The 16,845-nt window shown below is 51.6% G+C and overlaps 7 protein-coding genes across 7 annotated transcripts; 5 read left to right on the top strand and 2 right to left on the bottom strand.

Moving 5' to 3' along the window:
- Positions 1–318: 318 nt before the first annotated feature.
- Positions 319–1,584, top strand: PG994_015320 (restless-like transposase; the record flags this gene model as incomplete). The annotated part of the gene is made up of 1 exon (XM_066866727.1): positions 319–1,584. One exon carries the CDS (start codon positions 319–321, stop codon positions 1,582–1,584), a length of 1,266 nt encoding a protein of 421 aa, XP_066707641.1.
- A 2,939-nt stretch (positions 1,585–4,523) lies between these two features.
- On the bottom strand, positions 4,524–5,225 carry PG994_015319 (NADH:ubiquinone oxidoreductase complex I intermediate-associated protein 30; the record flags this gene model as incomplete). Its single annotated transcript, XM_066866726.1, has 3 exons — positions 4,524–4,529; positions 4,880–5,123; positions 5,170–5,225. The coding sequence occupies 3 exons, from the start codon at positions 5,223–5,225 to the stop codon at positions 4,524–4,526; spliced, it is 306 nt and encodes a 101-aa protein (XP_066707640.1).
- Positions 5,226–8,197: 2,972 nt separating this feature from the next.
- PG994_015318 (uncharacterized protein) lies at positions 8,198–8,626 on the top strand (the record flags this gene model as incomplete). Its single annotated transcript, XM_066866725.1, has 1 exon — positions 8,198–8,626. The coding sequence occupies one exon, from the start codon at positions 8,198–8,200 to the stop codon at positions 8,624–8,626; it is 429 nt and encodes a 142-aa protein (XP_066707639.1).
- A 2,265-nt stretch (positions 8,627–10,891) lies between these two features.
- On the bottom strand, positions 10,892–11,639 carry PG994_015317 (uncharacterized protein; the record flags this gene model as incomplete). The annotated part of the gene is made up of 2 exons (XM_066866724.1): positions 10,892–11,544; positions 11,603–11,639. 2 exons carry the CDS (start codon positions 11,637–11,639, stop codon positions 10,892–10,894), a joined length of 690 nt encoding a protein of 229 aa, XP_066707638.1.
- Positions 11,640–11,901: 262 nt separating this feature from the next.
- PG994_015316 (uncharacterized protein) lies at positions 11,902–12,366 on the top strand (the record flags this gene model as incomplete). Its single annotated transcript, XM_066866723.1, has 1 exon — positions 11,902–12,366. The coding sequence occupies one exon, from the start codon at positions 11,902–11,904 to the stop codon at positions 12,364–12,366; it is 465 nt and encodes a 154-aa protein (XP_066707637.1).
- Positions 12,367–12,778: 412 nt separating this feature from the next.
- On the top strand, positions 12,779–13,567 carry PG994_015315 (uncharacterized protein; the record flags this gene model as incomplete). The annotated part of the gene is made up of 1 exon (XM_066866722.1): positions 12,779–13,567. The coding sequence occupies one exon, from the start codon at positions 12,779–12,781 to the stop codon at positions 13,565–13,567; it is 789 nt and encodes a 262-aa protein (XP_066707636.1).
- Positions 13,568–13,612: 45 nt separating this feature from the next.
- On the top strand, positions 13,613–15,000 carry PG994_015314 (uncharacterized protein; the record flags this gene model as incomplete). The annotated part of the gene is given in 2 exon segments (XM_066866721.1): positions 13,613–13,659; positions 13,674–15,000. The coding sequence occupies 2 exon segments, from the start codon at positions 13,613–13,615 to the stop codon at positions 14,998–15,000; spliced, it is 1,374 nt and encodes a 457-aa protein (XP_066707635.1).
- Between the last annotated feature and the right edge of the window lie 1,845 nt (positions 15,001–16,845).

The raw sequence follows: 16,845 nt of genomic DNA, 5'->3' as shown, positions 1-16,845 counted from the left end.
CTACCAACCCAATACTGTCTCGTGTCGTGGAAGACAAGTGTAAAAATGACACTGCCAATTGCTGTCTTTTGGCTCGTTCAGCGCATACCTCACTGTTGTTAACGCGTCATTGCGCAATGCATCACCAGCTATCTTCTCACTCTCCTTGCCATCAGAGGCGTATGCCTTTCCAGCAGCACCTATATTTTTATATGGTCACTTGGGCTTGGAATTCTTGGATAGGGGTTCCATGCCAAGATGCACACTCCGGGGTAAGAGAGCTAAATGCGATCCATCTACCTACCTAGGCCCCTCCGCAGGTGTAGCAAGGCATTGGCAATGATACCCTACGGATTAGCCTGGGACGCTAAGACTGCAGTGAAGACGGGCAGTGAAGACGGGCAGGATGGGGGTAGTAAGGAATCTGATATCTTCACGCCGATGCTTCGGAAGATACAGAAGGAACACGCCGAACAGGCTACGGACCGTGCTGACAAGGAGAGGAAGTCACTCGACGTAGTACTTGATAACGATACGCGTTGGCTATCGCAGTACTATATGCTCCAGAGGATGCTGGTCCTTCGGCCATACTACGATGAATTTATTCTCAAAGCGAAGAAGTATTGTACCGATACCAAGGTCGCGAGAATACCCTTCTGCCTTGAGAAGTCAAGCATTATCGACGATAATGACTGGGCCGTCATGGAGGCCTTCGCTGATCTTCTTCAACACTTCCACGTCATCGTCAAGGTGCTCCAGGGCGACGGCCAGGCTCGTTACCGGGCCGGCGGTATTTTTGAGGCGTACGGCTTAATGCCAAGCGTGATGCAGTCATTCGAGTATCTGCTGAAAAGGCTTGAGACGGCGAAGGAGCTAATTGATCAGTACCCTGAGCCAGAGCAGTTCGGCATCAACGTCAACCTTGGTTGGATAAAGCTTGAAAAGTACTACGCTACACTTTCTGATACACCAGTATACTATGCAGCGGCTGCGCTAGATCCTGGTATTCAGTGGACCTTCTTCGAGACGATCTGGACTGAGAATCCTTCCTGGGCCAACGAGGCAAAGGCGAAGGTTCAAGCACTATGGGATAATGAGTATCGTGATCTCGAGCTAACTAGAGGACCCAGCCAAGAAGGGCCTATCGCCAAACGACGGAAGACGTACCACACAGGGTTAGATGACTTCCAGGATGAGTGTCGCAGTCAGCTAATGCCCAGGATTGCGCCCTCGTTAACGGATCAGTACACGCGATGGGTGATAGCTGTGCAAGGGGAGGACCACAACAAAGGCGTGGTTGATCCCATCACGTACTGGATCTCCAAGCAGTACGAGTATCCCCGGTTGTCTCGGATGGCGTTAGACGTGATGACGGTCCCGGCTACGAGTGCCGAATGCGAGAGGCTATTCTCGGCTGTTGGGTTAATGGTAACACCTCTGCGGTCACGACTGGATGCTTCTACTATTGGGTTGGTGCAGACGTTGAGGTCATGGCTTAAGGCAGGCCTTATTGATGAGTTGGATGATATGTTGATGGACGATAGCCTGTTATATATAGCTTTGGAAGAGGAGCCGGGTACAAAGCTGGCATCGCAGCTTGCATAGATACCCATACGTAGTATGGACATCACTCAGGACTTGTACTATTACCATATTATCATATCGGACCCACTGTATACCTGATTAGGAAATATATTAGCTATTAACAGGGGTACTCAACTCAATTCCATATCCATCAACCATTGCGCCTCGTGGATCAACATTCCATCAATCAACGAGAACTCGGCTGACTCAGCTTCAACTTCAATCCATCAAGAGCAATATTGATGGATGTGGATGGATGAGCCGCCCTGACCCCAGCCGCAGACATCCACTCAAGCGTTACTTGACTCTGTCTCTTGAACACCCTACAGCACGGCATTCCAGCCTTAACTGCACCATCGTCGGCTACTTCGCCAGGGCCACCGAGGTCAGTGCTAGCGCGCCATCTACGCCTCGATGTAGCTTGAGCTACTAGTGGTTCCCAGCGTATGCCACTATAAGACCCAGAAAGAAACCGAAGGCAAATACCAAAAGAAGCCAATCCATTGGATCGCCCCCCCTTGGTTTCTACCGGCGTGGGTCCCTTATTGCCGACTTTGAATTCAAGCTCGCCGACGAACTCGCCGACATCCTGGATTCTGTAAAGGTATTCCTCCTCCAAGTATTTACAGTCGCAGTCGTAGTCGTAGTTGCAGTTAGGCAGGCTTCTCAGTATTCCTTGGAGCCTTTTGGCGCATCCCTCGAAGTTATTGGCTATTTTATAGCATTTGGTGGCCTGGCTTATAAGTTCAGGGTGCTCTGAGATGTTGAAGGGATGATTTTGTGTAGACATGGCTAGAGTGAATGGTAATAGAGTTCAGGTAAAGACTTTGTTTATGATGGACGGACACGGGGGGACCCAGGAAGGGAGAAAACTAGACAGAAAGCTGAGATTTATACCCGCGAGGCTTTAGTTGCCAGGTGATATGAAAGGGCGAAGAGACGAGCCCCTGTAAGGGAGGCCGCCGCTTGTAATCGTCTTATGGTAGGAACAATTGACCAAGGGCAATGATCCTCCCGAGATTCGGCTGACGAGGAGGCTATGAAACGTACTCCTGGTTACGTCATTCGCGGATATCATCTATACACAGCCGCTAAAGGCCTTTTACGGCATTGTTGGTCAAAGGGCCTCGTTCCCTAATAGCAAGCGTGTAGGCACGGAAACCTGTCGCCACCAATTTGGACGTCACGAGTTCACTAAAGGTTGCTAGTTCGTATGTTGCGCAGCGAACCGATGCTTATTCACGGTTTCCTTCCCTCACTAGCCAGAGGCAGGCCAGAGCTACCCCCTACCTGGCATGTAGAGACCTAAGACACACCTCATCTCACCTCATGTCTCGACCTCGCAAGAGGCGGATCGCACTGATCTAGCCACCCACAGCCAAGGCCGTCTAGCGAGGACTCAGTCGAGTAAACGACACTGGTCTGGTCACCCGCAGCGGTACCCATTTAGACCCGAGGCTGACGATACGGTACCTAATGGAGTCTGTCTGACGTAGCTGTCAGCTGATAGAGTCGTAGATAGGAATGCAGAGAAGAGGGAGAGTCAGGCTTCTGGGCAATGCACTGCCACAGCAGTCTGAGACGACAAGGCCGTGGTGAGCGAGTATAAATGCCTGGCGATTTCCAAGTCTCCGTCTCTGAACTCCCAACTTTTCTTCCTAGTCCCCTCCCAAAAACGTCCACACGATGTCCACAGAGACATATCCCGTAGTCAGCTTCGATGACACCGAAAATTGGCCTGCGGCGATAAACTCTCTCTCAACCAACCAGGCCATACTGGCCGCGAACCTACGAAGCAGTTTCTGGCCGCATGGCCTTCTCGAGACATTCTTATTCCCTGAATTCGATTCTTTCGAGCCTGAGGAGCTATCGGTAGCAAGCCTAGGTTATGGCGGCAATGAACGAGCATGGTTACCTCTCGACAAGTCGACAGCTGTCGATCTATCATCGCTACCGACTCTTGAATATTGTTCCATGGAGGTGCCGCTTTTGGATGATGTTCTCTCATTCATCGACACCAATCCAGATCTGCTCGACAAAGAGCTTTGGTTTGGCCATGCAACCATACCCTCTGGCGAACTGAACAGCATAGCGGACTCTTCGTATTCAACATCAGACACAGGAGGAGCTGCACCGATACAAAATGCATCAACAGCACCCAAATCGCAAGCAGAGTCCACTGCATACCCTGCCACCCCAGTGACTGAGGATAAAGCCTTGCCACCGGTGCTTGGGTCAGTGACTTTACCCCTTTGCCAGAAGCGGAAGGCAGGACAGCCCGACGATGTGATCCACGAGAAACGCGTGAAGCGCTGGCGCTCTAGGAACTCCTGGCATGGCGTATATGTGCGCCTCGATTCGGCCGTCCTTGATCTCGGGCATGATAGACAGCGCATCAGGTGGTGTCGCCGCAAGGCTTTATGGACTGGTGCGCCTGGTGATTCGTGGGATGGAGAGGACTTTGGGTGCTATGTACTGGCTGGTCTGCCATGCCTCTCCCTTGCGGTGCGACCAGCCGGAGAGGGATTCCCTGTTCAGATCTTTTGGGACGAGCACACACGAACGTTCAGCGGGTTTGACTACATGAGTGGAAAGGCCCTCGAGATCGCAACAGATCAGATCGTCGAGATGCTAGAGAATCCGGACATAGGGGTCAAGATCTAGGACGGCAAGGCTGGTAGCTTCCACCGTTAGGTGGTACGGCTGAAAGGAGGAATTCGGTATACAACCTGATCGGTGGGATAGGACTAACTTCGGGGTTGCACCAGGCAGACATATTAGCTTGGGGAATAAAATAGGATAAGGCAATCGGTAACCAAACCCACACTGGTCGGATAAGTCTTCGACAGGATCAATCAAAGCGACCCATAAGCTCCTGAGTCGATCGTAACGAGGGGTCTTTAGCTGAGCCATCAAGCCTTCATTGACTGTACATCTCACCCAGTCCTACTGTCCGCAACCTAGAGCTGGTAGATTGGACAGCAGTTAATCATGTAAAAGCCGAGGAAGCTTCACAAGCAGAACGTGTTCCGAGCCCTAAGCTCGAAAAAAGCAACATTCATTCTCAGCAGTATCCAGGTTGAGTGAAGAATGAACAGGCAGCTAATTCATTCAGGCATTTACACCGAGTCTAAGGGGTGGCTAAGCATACTAGCCACATGGGCAAAAAGTGGATGTGCCACTGACCAGCACCCATGGAGGAATTAGCACCCGTGTTGTTATTGAGCCTTCGTTGCCGTCCGCAAACACATCCTACTTCCCATCTGTCGCGCTGCAAGAGGCTGGATATCCATTGTCCTTGAGTGAAAACACATACCGTAGCGCTCTCGCGATCGCTTGTGGGCAATATGTCCTTCAGGTTGAGGGTATACAGCTTGCCGTCAGATAGGGCAACGGAGACGAGCAGTCCGTCATAGCCGACAAGGTTCCAGTCCAAGGAACCAACGGTCTGCTGCGAGGCGAAGCCAGCGCCACCGAGCGTGACATCGTCCAGGTGTAAGGAGCTATTGCCGCCGCGAACGGAGTCGTCGACAGCCGCCCAGAGGCTAACATTCCAAGGCCTGTTCGATATTGTCAAAAATTTTGTCTCCTAACCGATGGCGAGACATGAGACGCGCAGCATATAGTGTTCCCCCCAGAAGGGGTAGTTGTTGGAGGGCCATGTCGTAGAATGGAATCAGGCCTACCGGTTCTTGGCCCAGAGTAGTAAATAGTGAAAGATAGAAATGCGGAAGGTATGCAATACAAAAAGTTCCACTGAAGTCGAAAGTCGTCTGCGTGATAGTAACCCCTAGCCCATCGGCGCACGTGTAGGGAATGGTACCATAGAAACCGCCGAACGGCTGGCTATCCGATGCACTACATTGCGATGTGTGGGACAATGCGGGATTCGATAGGTCGAAGCTGAGATTTCCCCGTGCATGCAACACCTGATGGTCGAAGTTCCTGATCTCCCAAGCAAATTTGCCGAGGGTCGCAGCCTGGCAGCCTGTCGCATTCGTCCGGCTGCGCATTGGCGAAGCAGCTGCCGATAGTGTAGTCAAGACGGCGATGGCGTGCTGCATGGTGGTCAAGTGACCGGGTCAAGCAAAGTTTGGGCGAATGTCCGCAGCTGAAGCACATCTTGAGAATCATGTCGCAGAGGGCTAAGGCTACCGCTCCCTAAATATCCAGCCAGCTAGCCGCTTTTACGCGAATCAATATCAGAAAATCATACATTTGATCGGCTAGATGTGCGGGTACCTTGGTGTCCTTAGAGCACCTTATGGACCAAAGCTGGTTGCAGCTAGAAGTGCTTCCACCTCTGAGTACTCCATCCCTCTATTCCAGATAAAAATCCGCTCAATCGAATCAGTTTTGATGCTGCAAAGTAGCCCAGTACTGGTCCAGGAAAGCAGCATACTGGTCTAGGTCCTGCTCCGACTCCCAAGTTGGGCATTCGTACCCGATCCACTTTACAGAGTAGTATAGGACTCCACTTCTGGTGTCATAGTGCCCTATCACCGCATCCATATTATGATCTGATTGGCCCTCCCTGATTGCGGGCCGCTGCTGGCCCTCCAGCCATACGGCCACAGAACCATCTCGTTCGCATACCCAGAGCAAGTCCACGTTCGGCCCGTCCTCCAGCAAACGCTCCTTGTTCTCGGCTACCACGCCATGGAATACAGCATTAGGCGTTTGTAGAGTGTAGAGAACCTGCGCTACGACTAGATTCAATGACCAATGTGTTCGGATCCCCAAGCCTTTCAAAGCTGATGCAAGATCTTGCGTTGCCATGTTTTATGCTTCCTTTTGTCATATATAATCTATCCTGACGAAAAGCTGCGATGTGCGACCATAGTTCTGTACGGTATGTACTAGTGCAAAGCTTGTGTAGAACCGTGTCTGGAAGGCGCTTTTATGTGGATTGCGCTCCCCTGGTCCTGTTATGGCGTAACAGCACCAGCTGGGTAGCGACATTATTGACGACGTATGCCTGAATAGGCTTTTGCCGTGTACACTATAACTATCCGATTCGGGTCACAGTAGGCACATCTAGCACTAAAAGTCGACCTAGGTAAAAGTTGGCTCCTGTCTCAAAATTGCCAAAAAGCGCCATAGTATAGTTGCAGTTTTCCAACTCATATAGATGGGCATCTCGTCAGATCTGCGTCCTCAGGGCTTAGGTGAGTGAGGAAAGTCGCAGTGTAAGAATCATGGCAACTGGGTTGGATCCCTCATGTCAATCAGGTACCAAACGAGCCATGACTACGACCGCGTTTGCACGACTAAGCCTAGACGCTATAACTGAAGACATGACGTCCATTTTAGCACGTACTACCCACGACCTCCTCTCCCACGTAACATTGCCGGATGCAGTTGGCATTCATCAAGCCTCCAGGTGTTGCCGAGGATGGGCTGGAGACCCCTCCAATAGTTCAGTGGATAGTGAGACATTATTGCTTCAACGTTTCATTTCCCATCTGGTGAAGACCTCCAACACCAATCCTCTAACATTGCTGGCTACCTTGGAGTATTTACACCGCTTGAAAGGCAAGCTCAGGTTGGCGACACGGAAATTCAAATGTACAACGTACCGTATCTTCCTAGCTGCGCTGATAGTAGCGAATAAGTACCTATACGATTGGTCGCCGAAGAACAAGAAGTGGGCCAGATACAGTTGTTGGTCTTGTGGAACGGTCCGCTTCCGGTTCACTCTACCGGATGTCAACTTGATGGAGGCCGAGATGTTGTCCTTGCTCGAATGGCGGCTAGTCGTCACTGAAGATGACTTCTTCCGCGTTCAGATGACATCCTTGAGCCCAGGTGAGAACAAACTACCAGATTCGGTACATCAGTGTTCACAGCTGGGCTGATATTCATAGCTAGTGGCATAGTTGAAACACGAGAAAGAATGATGGACCCAGTAGAACTGCGAGTGCGCCGATACTCGGCTTGGGAACAGAAGGAATCAAGACCAATATGAGGCTGAGGTGAGCGTGCCTCAAGAGCATAATCTAGCATCATCCTCTTTGACTGTGTTCAATAGAATGACTCTCTTCTATTTGACTAGCCTGGCTTGCACCCAGTCATGCCATTTCTCCTGTGTGTCTGTATAATTTGATACCCCGAACATCTATACGAAGCGGCCTCCCTCAGGTAGCCCACGCCCAAGTCCCTGCGCCCATGAATATGGACTAAGGGGACACTATCTTCCATGGCTGACTTCTGTCCTGGAGAGCCGAATGAAGCCGCTATTGGGACCACAAACACACACACGTAGCGTGATCTGGCACGATCATATTGAGTTGGTGTGTTTTATCCGGCGCAAATGCCTGCTCGATTGATAGACAGCTCTTGAAGATCGAATTCGACGAGCAATTACGGATACACGACGGGAGATAAAGTTTAGCCGTAGAGCCCCAATGGGAGCGGCGAGGCTTGAGAAACAAAATAGGAGGCGATCCGGCTCGAGAAACCGAACGGCTACGGTACTGTAGCAACTCTTATTCAAAAATACCCCTTCGTAGTATCCTCGGTTCTGAGCTGGCTCTGGCGGCAGGCGTTCAAAACAGGCGCTTTTCAACTATCTCCAACCTGACAGGACGAAGCTGCGCCGTATATAGGATGCATTGCAGCTCTCATCGAAATCATGATTTTACTGCTACAATTATTCGAGACTGTAGAGATTGACCCCATTTCGTTCACTGCCTCCAGAGAGATGGTAGAAAGACCTCATAAACATCAGTCACAGAAGCCTCCATACTCCCCGACCCTAGTCGACATTGAGATCCACAGACTTGGGGGCATGACAACGGCTTCCAACATGCACCCCGATCACCTGCAGAGCTTGAAGACACCTACGACCGAACATGACCGCCTGGTGGAGCTATCACGGGAGAACGGGAGACTACGGCAAGAGGCATTGTACTTCCGAGGGCTGAGCAGAGAGGTCACTCCGCTGCTAGCCGTACTGCGGTATCATATCGACGGGCTGTCAACGACTGTGCGGAAATGCAATGAGAAGATCGAAAAGGCCAATGCGCAGTGGGAGGCAGAGGATAGTGGCAGAGTGGAATGACGAGCGGAGTACTACATGGACGTCGTACAACAACGTTAGGTAGGCTCGGGTTTGGCTTTCAGGGTGTAGTAGAATGGGTTCAGCGATGTCTAGTGCAGTATTTTCTGAGTAGACTGTGGCCATGGTTTGGGGCTTACTAAGAAATAAGGCGAGTTACGAAAGAGGAGTATCTCCTTAGGTCAATGGCCTTTTCTTGTCATCTACTATCGCGGCAATGGCGACGCATTCGTGGGCATCATCCGTCACCTCACGTGATGGGTATTTTATCAATTCCTCTAGATCGACGTCACGGTCTTTATATCAGATCTTTCTTCCTCCAAACCTCCAAACGCACAACAAGTGTCTATGGCGAGCTGTCGTTCTCCTGATGGGGCGGAAGCGGCCATGTCCGCCACAGCAACCTCTTTTGAATAGCCTTCATCAAGGCTCGCCATCCATCCATCCATCGGAAGGCTTAAATGGGTGGGTGAATTAGTAATAAAGCTATATATAAGTGGATGTACATGCACTGAGCCATTTCGCCGGTGGATGTACACGTGGGTGGGTATAGCATGTAAGGAAGTCAATAGTCATCCTCGAGAGGCGAGGATATCATTCAAAAGCGGTTTGGTGGTCTGAAGAGAAGGCTCATCGTTAGTAAACTATACCCTTGGCGCGGGTGAAGACATCTAATACTGCAGTGGTTCGTCTCGCTCGGGCTCTCACAAATGGATGGCTGTCAACTAGCGAGTGATATCATGCCACGCCCCATCGTAGTCAAGCCAAGTATGAAGAAGCGAGCTCGTATACAACCCCAAGCTCCAACCCCAGAAATCCGAGAGTCCGCGAGAGTATATAAGCCAGTGATACCTTCCTGGACCAATCTTGATTAATTTTTTTCTTTCGTTCTTTCATCTTTTTAGCCACGCGCACAATAAATTGAACACAAACAGGTTTGCAACTCATAGCGCCACTGCTGCACTGCAAGGAACTGGTCTATTTTCGAGTCAGCCCAGAAACCAATCATCCGAAATGTCATCCCATAGTGCGTTACTTGCCTGAACATGGGTGTATAGTCGTTGACTTTTTACAAGGCATCTCCGACGTCCTAACAAAGTTCGAAGCACTACTGTGCCAGTTTGAGGATGAAGACATACAGCACGAGGATACAGCTATGGAGTTCAGTGATTTGTACCTAATGGCACAGGAGTACTACAGCTCTCTCGATTATCCACACCAGCTGAACTTGATGGATATGTTCGTGAGGAGTTCTTGCTTTATCAGGTTCTAGTTACAACGCTACGGGCAAGCCGAAGTGGCTAGTCACCAGAACCAGGGGTTGTCTGCTCGAACGTGGCTCTGGACACTGGGCTACGCTCTGGATAGCTAAAGGTGCCACAGCGGGTGGCGGTCCTACTGAACAGATCGCCATGCTTCTGGCCCCGGAGCGATCACTCCATCGTGGGAGTCACCATGAAAACCTACCTAGCACCAATACAAGCGGAAATTGTCATAAACAGCGGTTGTAAGCAGCAGATACTTGTTACTGATCCCGCCCAAATAGTCAACGAGCAAGTGAGAAAGGAGGGACGTCAAGTAGATGGGGCTTTTGCAGATCAGTTGCTCCACAGTCGGGGGGGATCTCCGCCAAACCGGGTTCGGGTTTCCGACCGTATATCTACATTTGACACGTCAATAACTTGGACTCCCCCTATTGTAACCAAGACAAAAAGAAAGAGGCGCAGAAAGTTACTCCGGGCACGGAAAGGAAACGAGAAGATACGGAGCCCGGATAATTTGTCTTCCCTTGGCCGCACTTCTCATTCGCGGCCGATGGTTTCTGGACCCTTCATTCCTGAGGAAAAGCAGGGTAGTGGATACCGAGGACGGGCCGAGCCGTCCTCCGATTCGCCCCTGTTGATATGGAGGCCGTTAGTGCCTCGCGGCCCACAAGGGGACTATTTATTGTGGCGTTCGAGTGTCTTCTCCGGGATGGCAAAGGCTAGTTGTCGATGGTTGATCGTTGGCCACTGAGGTTGGTATGGTATTTCTGTTCTTTGCAAATAAATGAAGTACTTGCCACTCGATGTATTTCTACAGGAAACCGTTTAAATCTAAGCACCCGCTGAAAAGCCATCCTTCTTCGCCGTATGACTAAATGTGAGTAAACTATTATCGCCATCAAAGATTGCGGCCCACCCCTTTAAAAAGCGACCCCCATTCAATTAAAGTCATTATTTCTGCAAACATCAAGATTGAGCTACGCATTAGCTATTATAACGTTGATTAGACATTAGCTACCTGAATACAGTCTTCTTTATCTGTGATTTCCCTTTCCGGTACGTCCTGGTCGCTGGCTTCGTCTTCATATACGACCCTACCCCTAAGTCGCCTCTTGGCCTGGCGAATATTAGCCATGCGAATGAATCGTTGCCCGGGCGTGAGGGTTACCTTCTGGCGGACCTTCTTAGCAGTCTTCTCTAGCTTGGTGGTTAAGTAGTCGATACGAGCCTCGAGATCCGCGATTTTGCTAGCCTGCTGGTCGAGGGCTTTGCTGGCCTTCCTAGTAAACAGGCGTTGCGAGGGAAAGTTGAAGGTAGGGTCATTGGTAGCCAGCTTTCGAATACTCCTGCGTAATTCCTGGCCTCCAGAGGGTGTTTTAATAGGCGTTGAGGCTACCTCGGTTAAAAGGTCGGGGGTCGAGTCTCTTATAAACACTGCTGGTGCATCTAAGCGCCCCCGGGCGACACCTACGTCCTCTAAGATGACATATTTCGATGATAGAGGCTTTTCGCGATCCCGCGGCCATATCCCTGAGGTTCTCCAGGCATTCCCGATGATGTTAGGAGTCAGTACGTCAATCCTGGCCTGCCGATATGCGTTAAGCATATCCTTCTTTGAAGGCTTAAGCCCAAGGCGTGCGTTTGGGCCCTCCCTGACTAAGACTTTCAGCTTTCTTTTGAGTAGTCCAAAGACTCCTACATCTAAAACCTGTACCACGTGGCTGAAGTGTGGTTCGTAGAAGACCAGCCATATTTGAAGAACCATACACCGTCGATTTTGATGAAGTGTTCCAGGATGGACTCGCACTGCACAAGCATATGATCATACAATACCTGGCAGGAAGCGATCGATGGTACTTGTTACGGTGTGACGATCACGGGCTGCATTTCAATCAAAACCCTCTCCATGGGACTGCGAGACATATGCGGGCGGCAGAGCACCGGGGCCCCAAGAGACACCTAGACATCAACACTTTGAAGGATGCCGATTCGTGGTCTTTGGCCATCCAGACAATGGGACTCCGCGTATCAAATTGCGACGCGACGAAGGCCCAGCAGAACAACACAGCGTTTACCCAAGCGTTGGACGCTGGTTATAAACCCATCAAACCCGAGTCGAGCAAAACGCCGGCCCCATCCCAGATCATTTCTCAGCCACAGCCAGCGCCGCGAGAACAAGAGGTGCTAGGCAATGCATCCAGGTTGAGTACTGAACCGGAGTGGTCTGAAGAGAATGGCGGTGAACTTATTACACATCCTCTCGAGGGGAAGCCGTATCTTGGATACTGGCCTTCTGGCTCGCGCGGACAAGGTTGGCAGGCACTCATCGTACTACCGCTTGGGCGTTTCGATGCGATTGGGCTGCATGGCAGTCTTCTCGAGACAGAATTGGCAAAGTCCATACCCGCATGCTACGATCGCCAAAGCGCTACTGATCTCCAATGGGCCGAGGGATACCGTGATGGAGAACGATGTTAGTTGGAGGACTGGGGTAGGTTATGCTAGCGCGGCTGGCACGAGTTCTGACCCCATGGCTGGACTTCGCCGGCGACTCGCATTCCACCGCTCCCAATACGTATGGGCCTGTCGTAGCTGCCGAAGTGCTTCTGTAGTTCTTTGCACTGACGTCGATGCATGATGGTCGAAATTATTGGTCTCCCAGGTAAAGCTGGCCGGGGGATAATGGTACTTCTACGACACGGATCAACAGCTTGGGAAGAGAGGTCGAACAACTAGTGTTAGAGCTGCGGGGCTAATCTCCCGGGAACAACATAAAGTGGGCCATTTAGCCTTAAACTGTACCCGCGAATGATCCAACACCGTCCCTTTTACATACTATCGCTGTTCAACCATGGTGACCAAGGAAGTCTATGGATGAGTGAATACCAAGATGGAAAATGACGCATTATTGAAATGTTTGAAGGAGCTAGAGCGTCGCGCCGAAGAAGCAGACCAACGCGCTGAAGAAGCAGACCAGCAACGCCAGCTGGAGCAACAACGCGCCAAAGAAGCAGACCAACGCGCCGAAGAAGCAGAGCAGCAACGCCAGCTGGAGCAACAACGCGCCAAAGAAGCAGACCAACGCGCCGAAGAAGCAGAGCAGCAACGCCAGCTGGAGCGACAACGCGCCGAAGAAGCAGAAAAGGTTAACCGCCTAACGACCCTCTCCGAATATCTCGAAGCCTGCCACGAGTTTGTCTACGCAAAATTCCAGGTCGAGCCAGATAAAAGTCTTACATCGAAGGGTCCAACCACGAACCCCCAAAACAAATATTGCCCGACGCGCCTCATCCCTTGGTCAGACTTCATCGACCAGCAAAGGACGGTGTTCGGCGACCTTTATTCACTATGGCCGACCGAAACTAGAGCTTTCGAGAGTCTGGCGTTTTTGCACGGGCTTGGAGAAAGGATAGCACGAAAACGGATTGCCAACGAAAAAGATCTCGAATACTTTCAGCACATCAGTGTGGAGGATCCCGTACGATCGATTGTCGAGCATCTCGTATCTGTCGCCGAGGTCAGGGCGGCTTTTGCTCTTGGGGATGGTATCGTGTTTGAGAATCACCCGAATGCTATTAGCGACATCTCCGAAGAGGTCGTTGACCGCCTTGCCACACCACAACGGCTACGCACCCCCGACCAACCTCGATTCGAACGCCTTCGACTCCGGCCCGATTAAATCTGCATTTACAGGCAGGAGGGCGAGACTTCTACACAGCGCACAATGCTGTACATCAACGAGTACAAAGCGCCTCACAAGATCACTCCCCAGTATCTCCGCGTAGGGCTTCGCTCGATGGATATATACAAAGAGGTCGTGAATCGGGCCACGATCCCAACCGCAGCGGACCCCAGGCTCTGTTCCAATACCATTCGGAACGGCTCGTCGCGGCTGCCATAACGCAGACGTTCCACTACATGATTGAGGGTGGATTGGAGTACGGCCTGGTCACCACGGGGGAGGCGATTGTTTTTTTGAAAGTGGACTGGTCCGACCCTACGACCCTATTGTACCATCTGGCCGAACCGCGGGCGGAGGTGGTCGCGCACCCGCGTGATGCGCGTTATTGTACGGCGGTCAGCCAGATGCTTGCTTTCAGTCTGCTAGCGCTGGACTACTCCCAAGGTAGACGGTATCATCGCCAGGACGAGCGTGAAGCGGTCATGTCCAGTCTAAAGACCTGGTCAGAAGATGTCGAGACCATACTCAAGACGATACCAGTCGATCAGCGGAAGGCACCATCGAGCTCGCCCGCCTATGAGCCTGACCCATACAGCGATGTTGACCGATCGCCATGTATTTCGCGGAAGAGGAAACCAAGGAAACCGCCCGGGAATGTGATGAGGATTGGTGTGCTAGCGCATTCGCCGGAGTTATCCGACGATGAGAGCACGAGGCGAATGCAGGAGACGCCCACGCCGCTTGAGCCAAGACGCAGCGGACGGATTCAAGCGGCCCAGCGGGCCTTGTCCAATCACACGCGGAAAGAGGGTCACGATGCCTACCGCAGTCGCCAGCAAAACGATAGATACTGTACGGAGGAATGTCTGCGCGGTTTGACGCTACAGACGAAGACGCGGCTTGATGAAAATTGCCCCAATGTTGCCGCTCATCGACACGATGGGGATGGTCTCCACCACCGCATTAGCCATGCCAGATTTGTGATACTGCTCCGCGACCAACTCAAGCGCACTCTTGACGACGGGATCGAGAGCCTCGACAAGGGAGGTGCTCGTGGGGTCCTCTTCAAGGTGACCCTTCTTGCATATGGGTACACCTTTATTGGCAAGGGCACGGTGCCGGCATTCATCGAGGATCTCGAACACGAAGCAAAGGTCTACCAAGCCCTGCAGCCATTGCAGGGTAGAGTCACGCCGATCTTTCTCGGGGCAATCGACCTACGTACAATATCACGCACTTACTACTACGACTTCCGCGTCCGAGTTCAATACATGATGTTTCTGTCTTGGGGTGGTGCTAGCTTGGACTCGGTGCGCACTGCAGGCGACGATGGCGATCTAAGCCGTCAATTAATCCACGCAATCCGTGCCCTGCACACTTGTGGGGTTGCACACAAGGATCTCCGGTCGCCTAATGTGCTGATTAATTAAGAGACTAGACAAATTAGGATATGCGATTTCGAGAGGGCCGTTTTGATGGAGCGTCCTCGGCCCCCTCTTGGGTCGGTGGTGCCAAATAGGAGAAGGCTCCCGACGAGAAACAGCGGGGTTGGAAAGATGGGTCGTGAGTTGCCTTATAAACGGCAGATGCGCGAGGATTTGAACGCAGTCAAGATGATATGCTTGCGACAGATATAAGTACGAAGATATCACAAGCGGCAGCTCTGTCTGGTTATCTTGCAGCATATTTTCAGGTTCAATTCATTGGCAAACTCTCTAAACGCTAACTGCTATCCCTTCTGCTCCCGTGACTCCCTGATCCTAGTCTCCACGAGGATTCTGGTGTGAAGAATTAGTGTGGGAATGTACAGCCCACTTCCTATTCAAGTCGAGATACCTTGGAGAACATCGCTAGGATGGATGGTAAGAAATACATTCCCACGGATTCCTCCAGGTAGCTGTCCTCGGTATCTACAGACTCGAAGTTAATTAGTTCGCTTTCTGTGCTTCAATACAAGCATAGACAGAACTGCCGCTTGTGATGTCTTCCGTATGAACATATGCCACGTCTTCGCCCGAACTGCATACCGCTGAGACTCGTCCGAAGGTCCTCCATCATTCCCACCATCTTCTTCGCCAGGGTGCCCCGCTGCAGCTTGTGTCTGTGGTCACTGGAGTAGTCTGGCGCGTGCCTCGCCGCATTCTGTACAGCCCTTCCTTGGCGGACGATCTGTGACAGCTATGCGCCGTTTTCCCCCGGTCTGGGAGGGCATTGCCGTGGTTGTGCCAACATGATCGGCGCCAAGGGCGTTCTAGCCGCCACCCGGCTGTTCCAACGTACAGTTCTCCGCAGCGACGCATCCATCGCATCGTGGTCGGGGTATCTTGTGGATGCTGGCCGGGCGCCTGCATTCGTCGCTGCAGTTGATGCAGTGTTCGTCGTGGAGCTAGGCTCGGTACGGGCGGGCTGCCGCTCCACTGTCGGTTGGGAAAGAAACCTTACGGCCTTGGCGGTAAAATAGCTGTTAGAATATAGAAATGAAGGTCTACTACCTGTATTGAAGGTTGATTGTTGTGACTGTGACCATTGTATGAAAGCTATTGTTGTTCGGCTCACGTGCCAAAAGAGCATGAATATTGAACGGTGGAAGAAGCGAGTTAAGGGGGTGGCTCCTACGTCAGCCACAGAAAAAGTGGCTGTGCTACATGGGGCCGGGCTTCTAGTTCAATTGCAGGCAGAGCTCCAAACCGCCTGGACGACAAATCGACTTTTCCCCTGCTTTCGTGTTTACCCATGATCAGGTTGATTGACTGCCACTGTCAGAGGGCCGTCACACTCGAAGTCATCCGGAACGGTCTATCTGAGTCTAATGACCTTGGCGGAGGTCAGACGACAACTGTCTCTGTAGTCAGTCTCTGTAGTCTATAGTCGCTTGGCTTCTCGTTCAATTGTAGGCAGAGAACAAATGTAATGGCTAAGTTCTAAGTATCCGATAACATGAAACTGCCACAAAAAGGACTGTTCTTCCTAACGCGCCGGCACCGCTTGACGACCGATACCATGAGCCGAAGCTCCGAGAGCATGGAAGAAGCGAGCACAGCAGTTGCGGGGATAAGCTCTCGATTTAGTCATGGCAGGATGAAGACCTATTCCGACAACTGTACAAGTGCTACTTCTTTAGGCAAACTGGATACCGCTGAGACTCGTCCGTAGGTCCTCCAGCATTCCCACCATCTTCTTCGCCAGGGTGCCCCGCTGCGGCTTGCGTCTGTAGTCATTAGGATAGTCTGGTGCGCGCCTCGCCACATTCTGCACATCCCTTCCTTGGCGGACGA

The sequence above is a fragment of the Apiospora phragmitis genome (assembly GCF_038363925.1).
Source record: "Apiospora phragmitis strain CBS 135458 chromosome Unknown utg000016l:1.0-887042.0:1.0-888152.0, whole genome shotgun sequence".
Taxonomy (NCBI): Eukaryota; Fungi; Ascomycota; class Sordariomycetes; order Amphisphaeriales; family Apiosporaceae; genus Apiospora; species Apiospora phragmitis.
The sequence above is the reverse complement of the archived record's forward strand: the minus strand, read 5'-3'. Positions and strand labels throughout refer to the sequence as shown.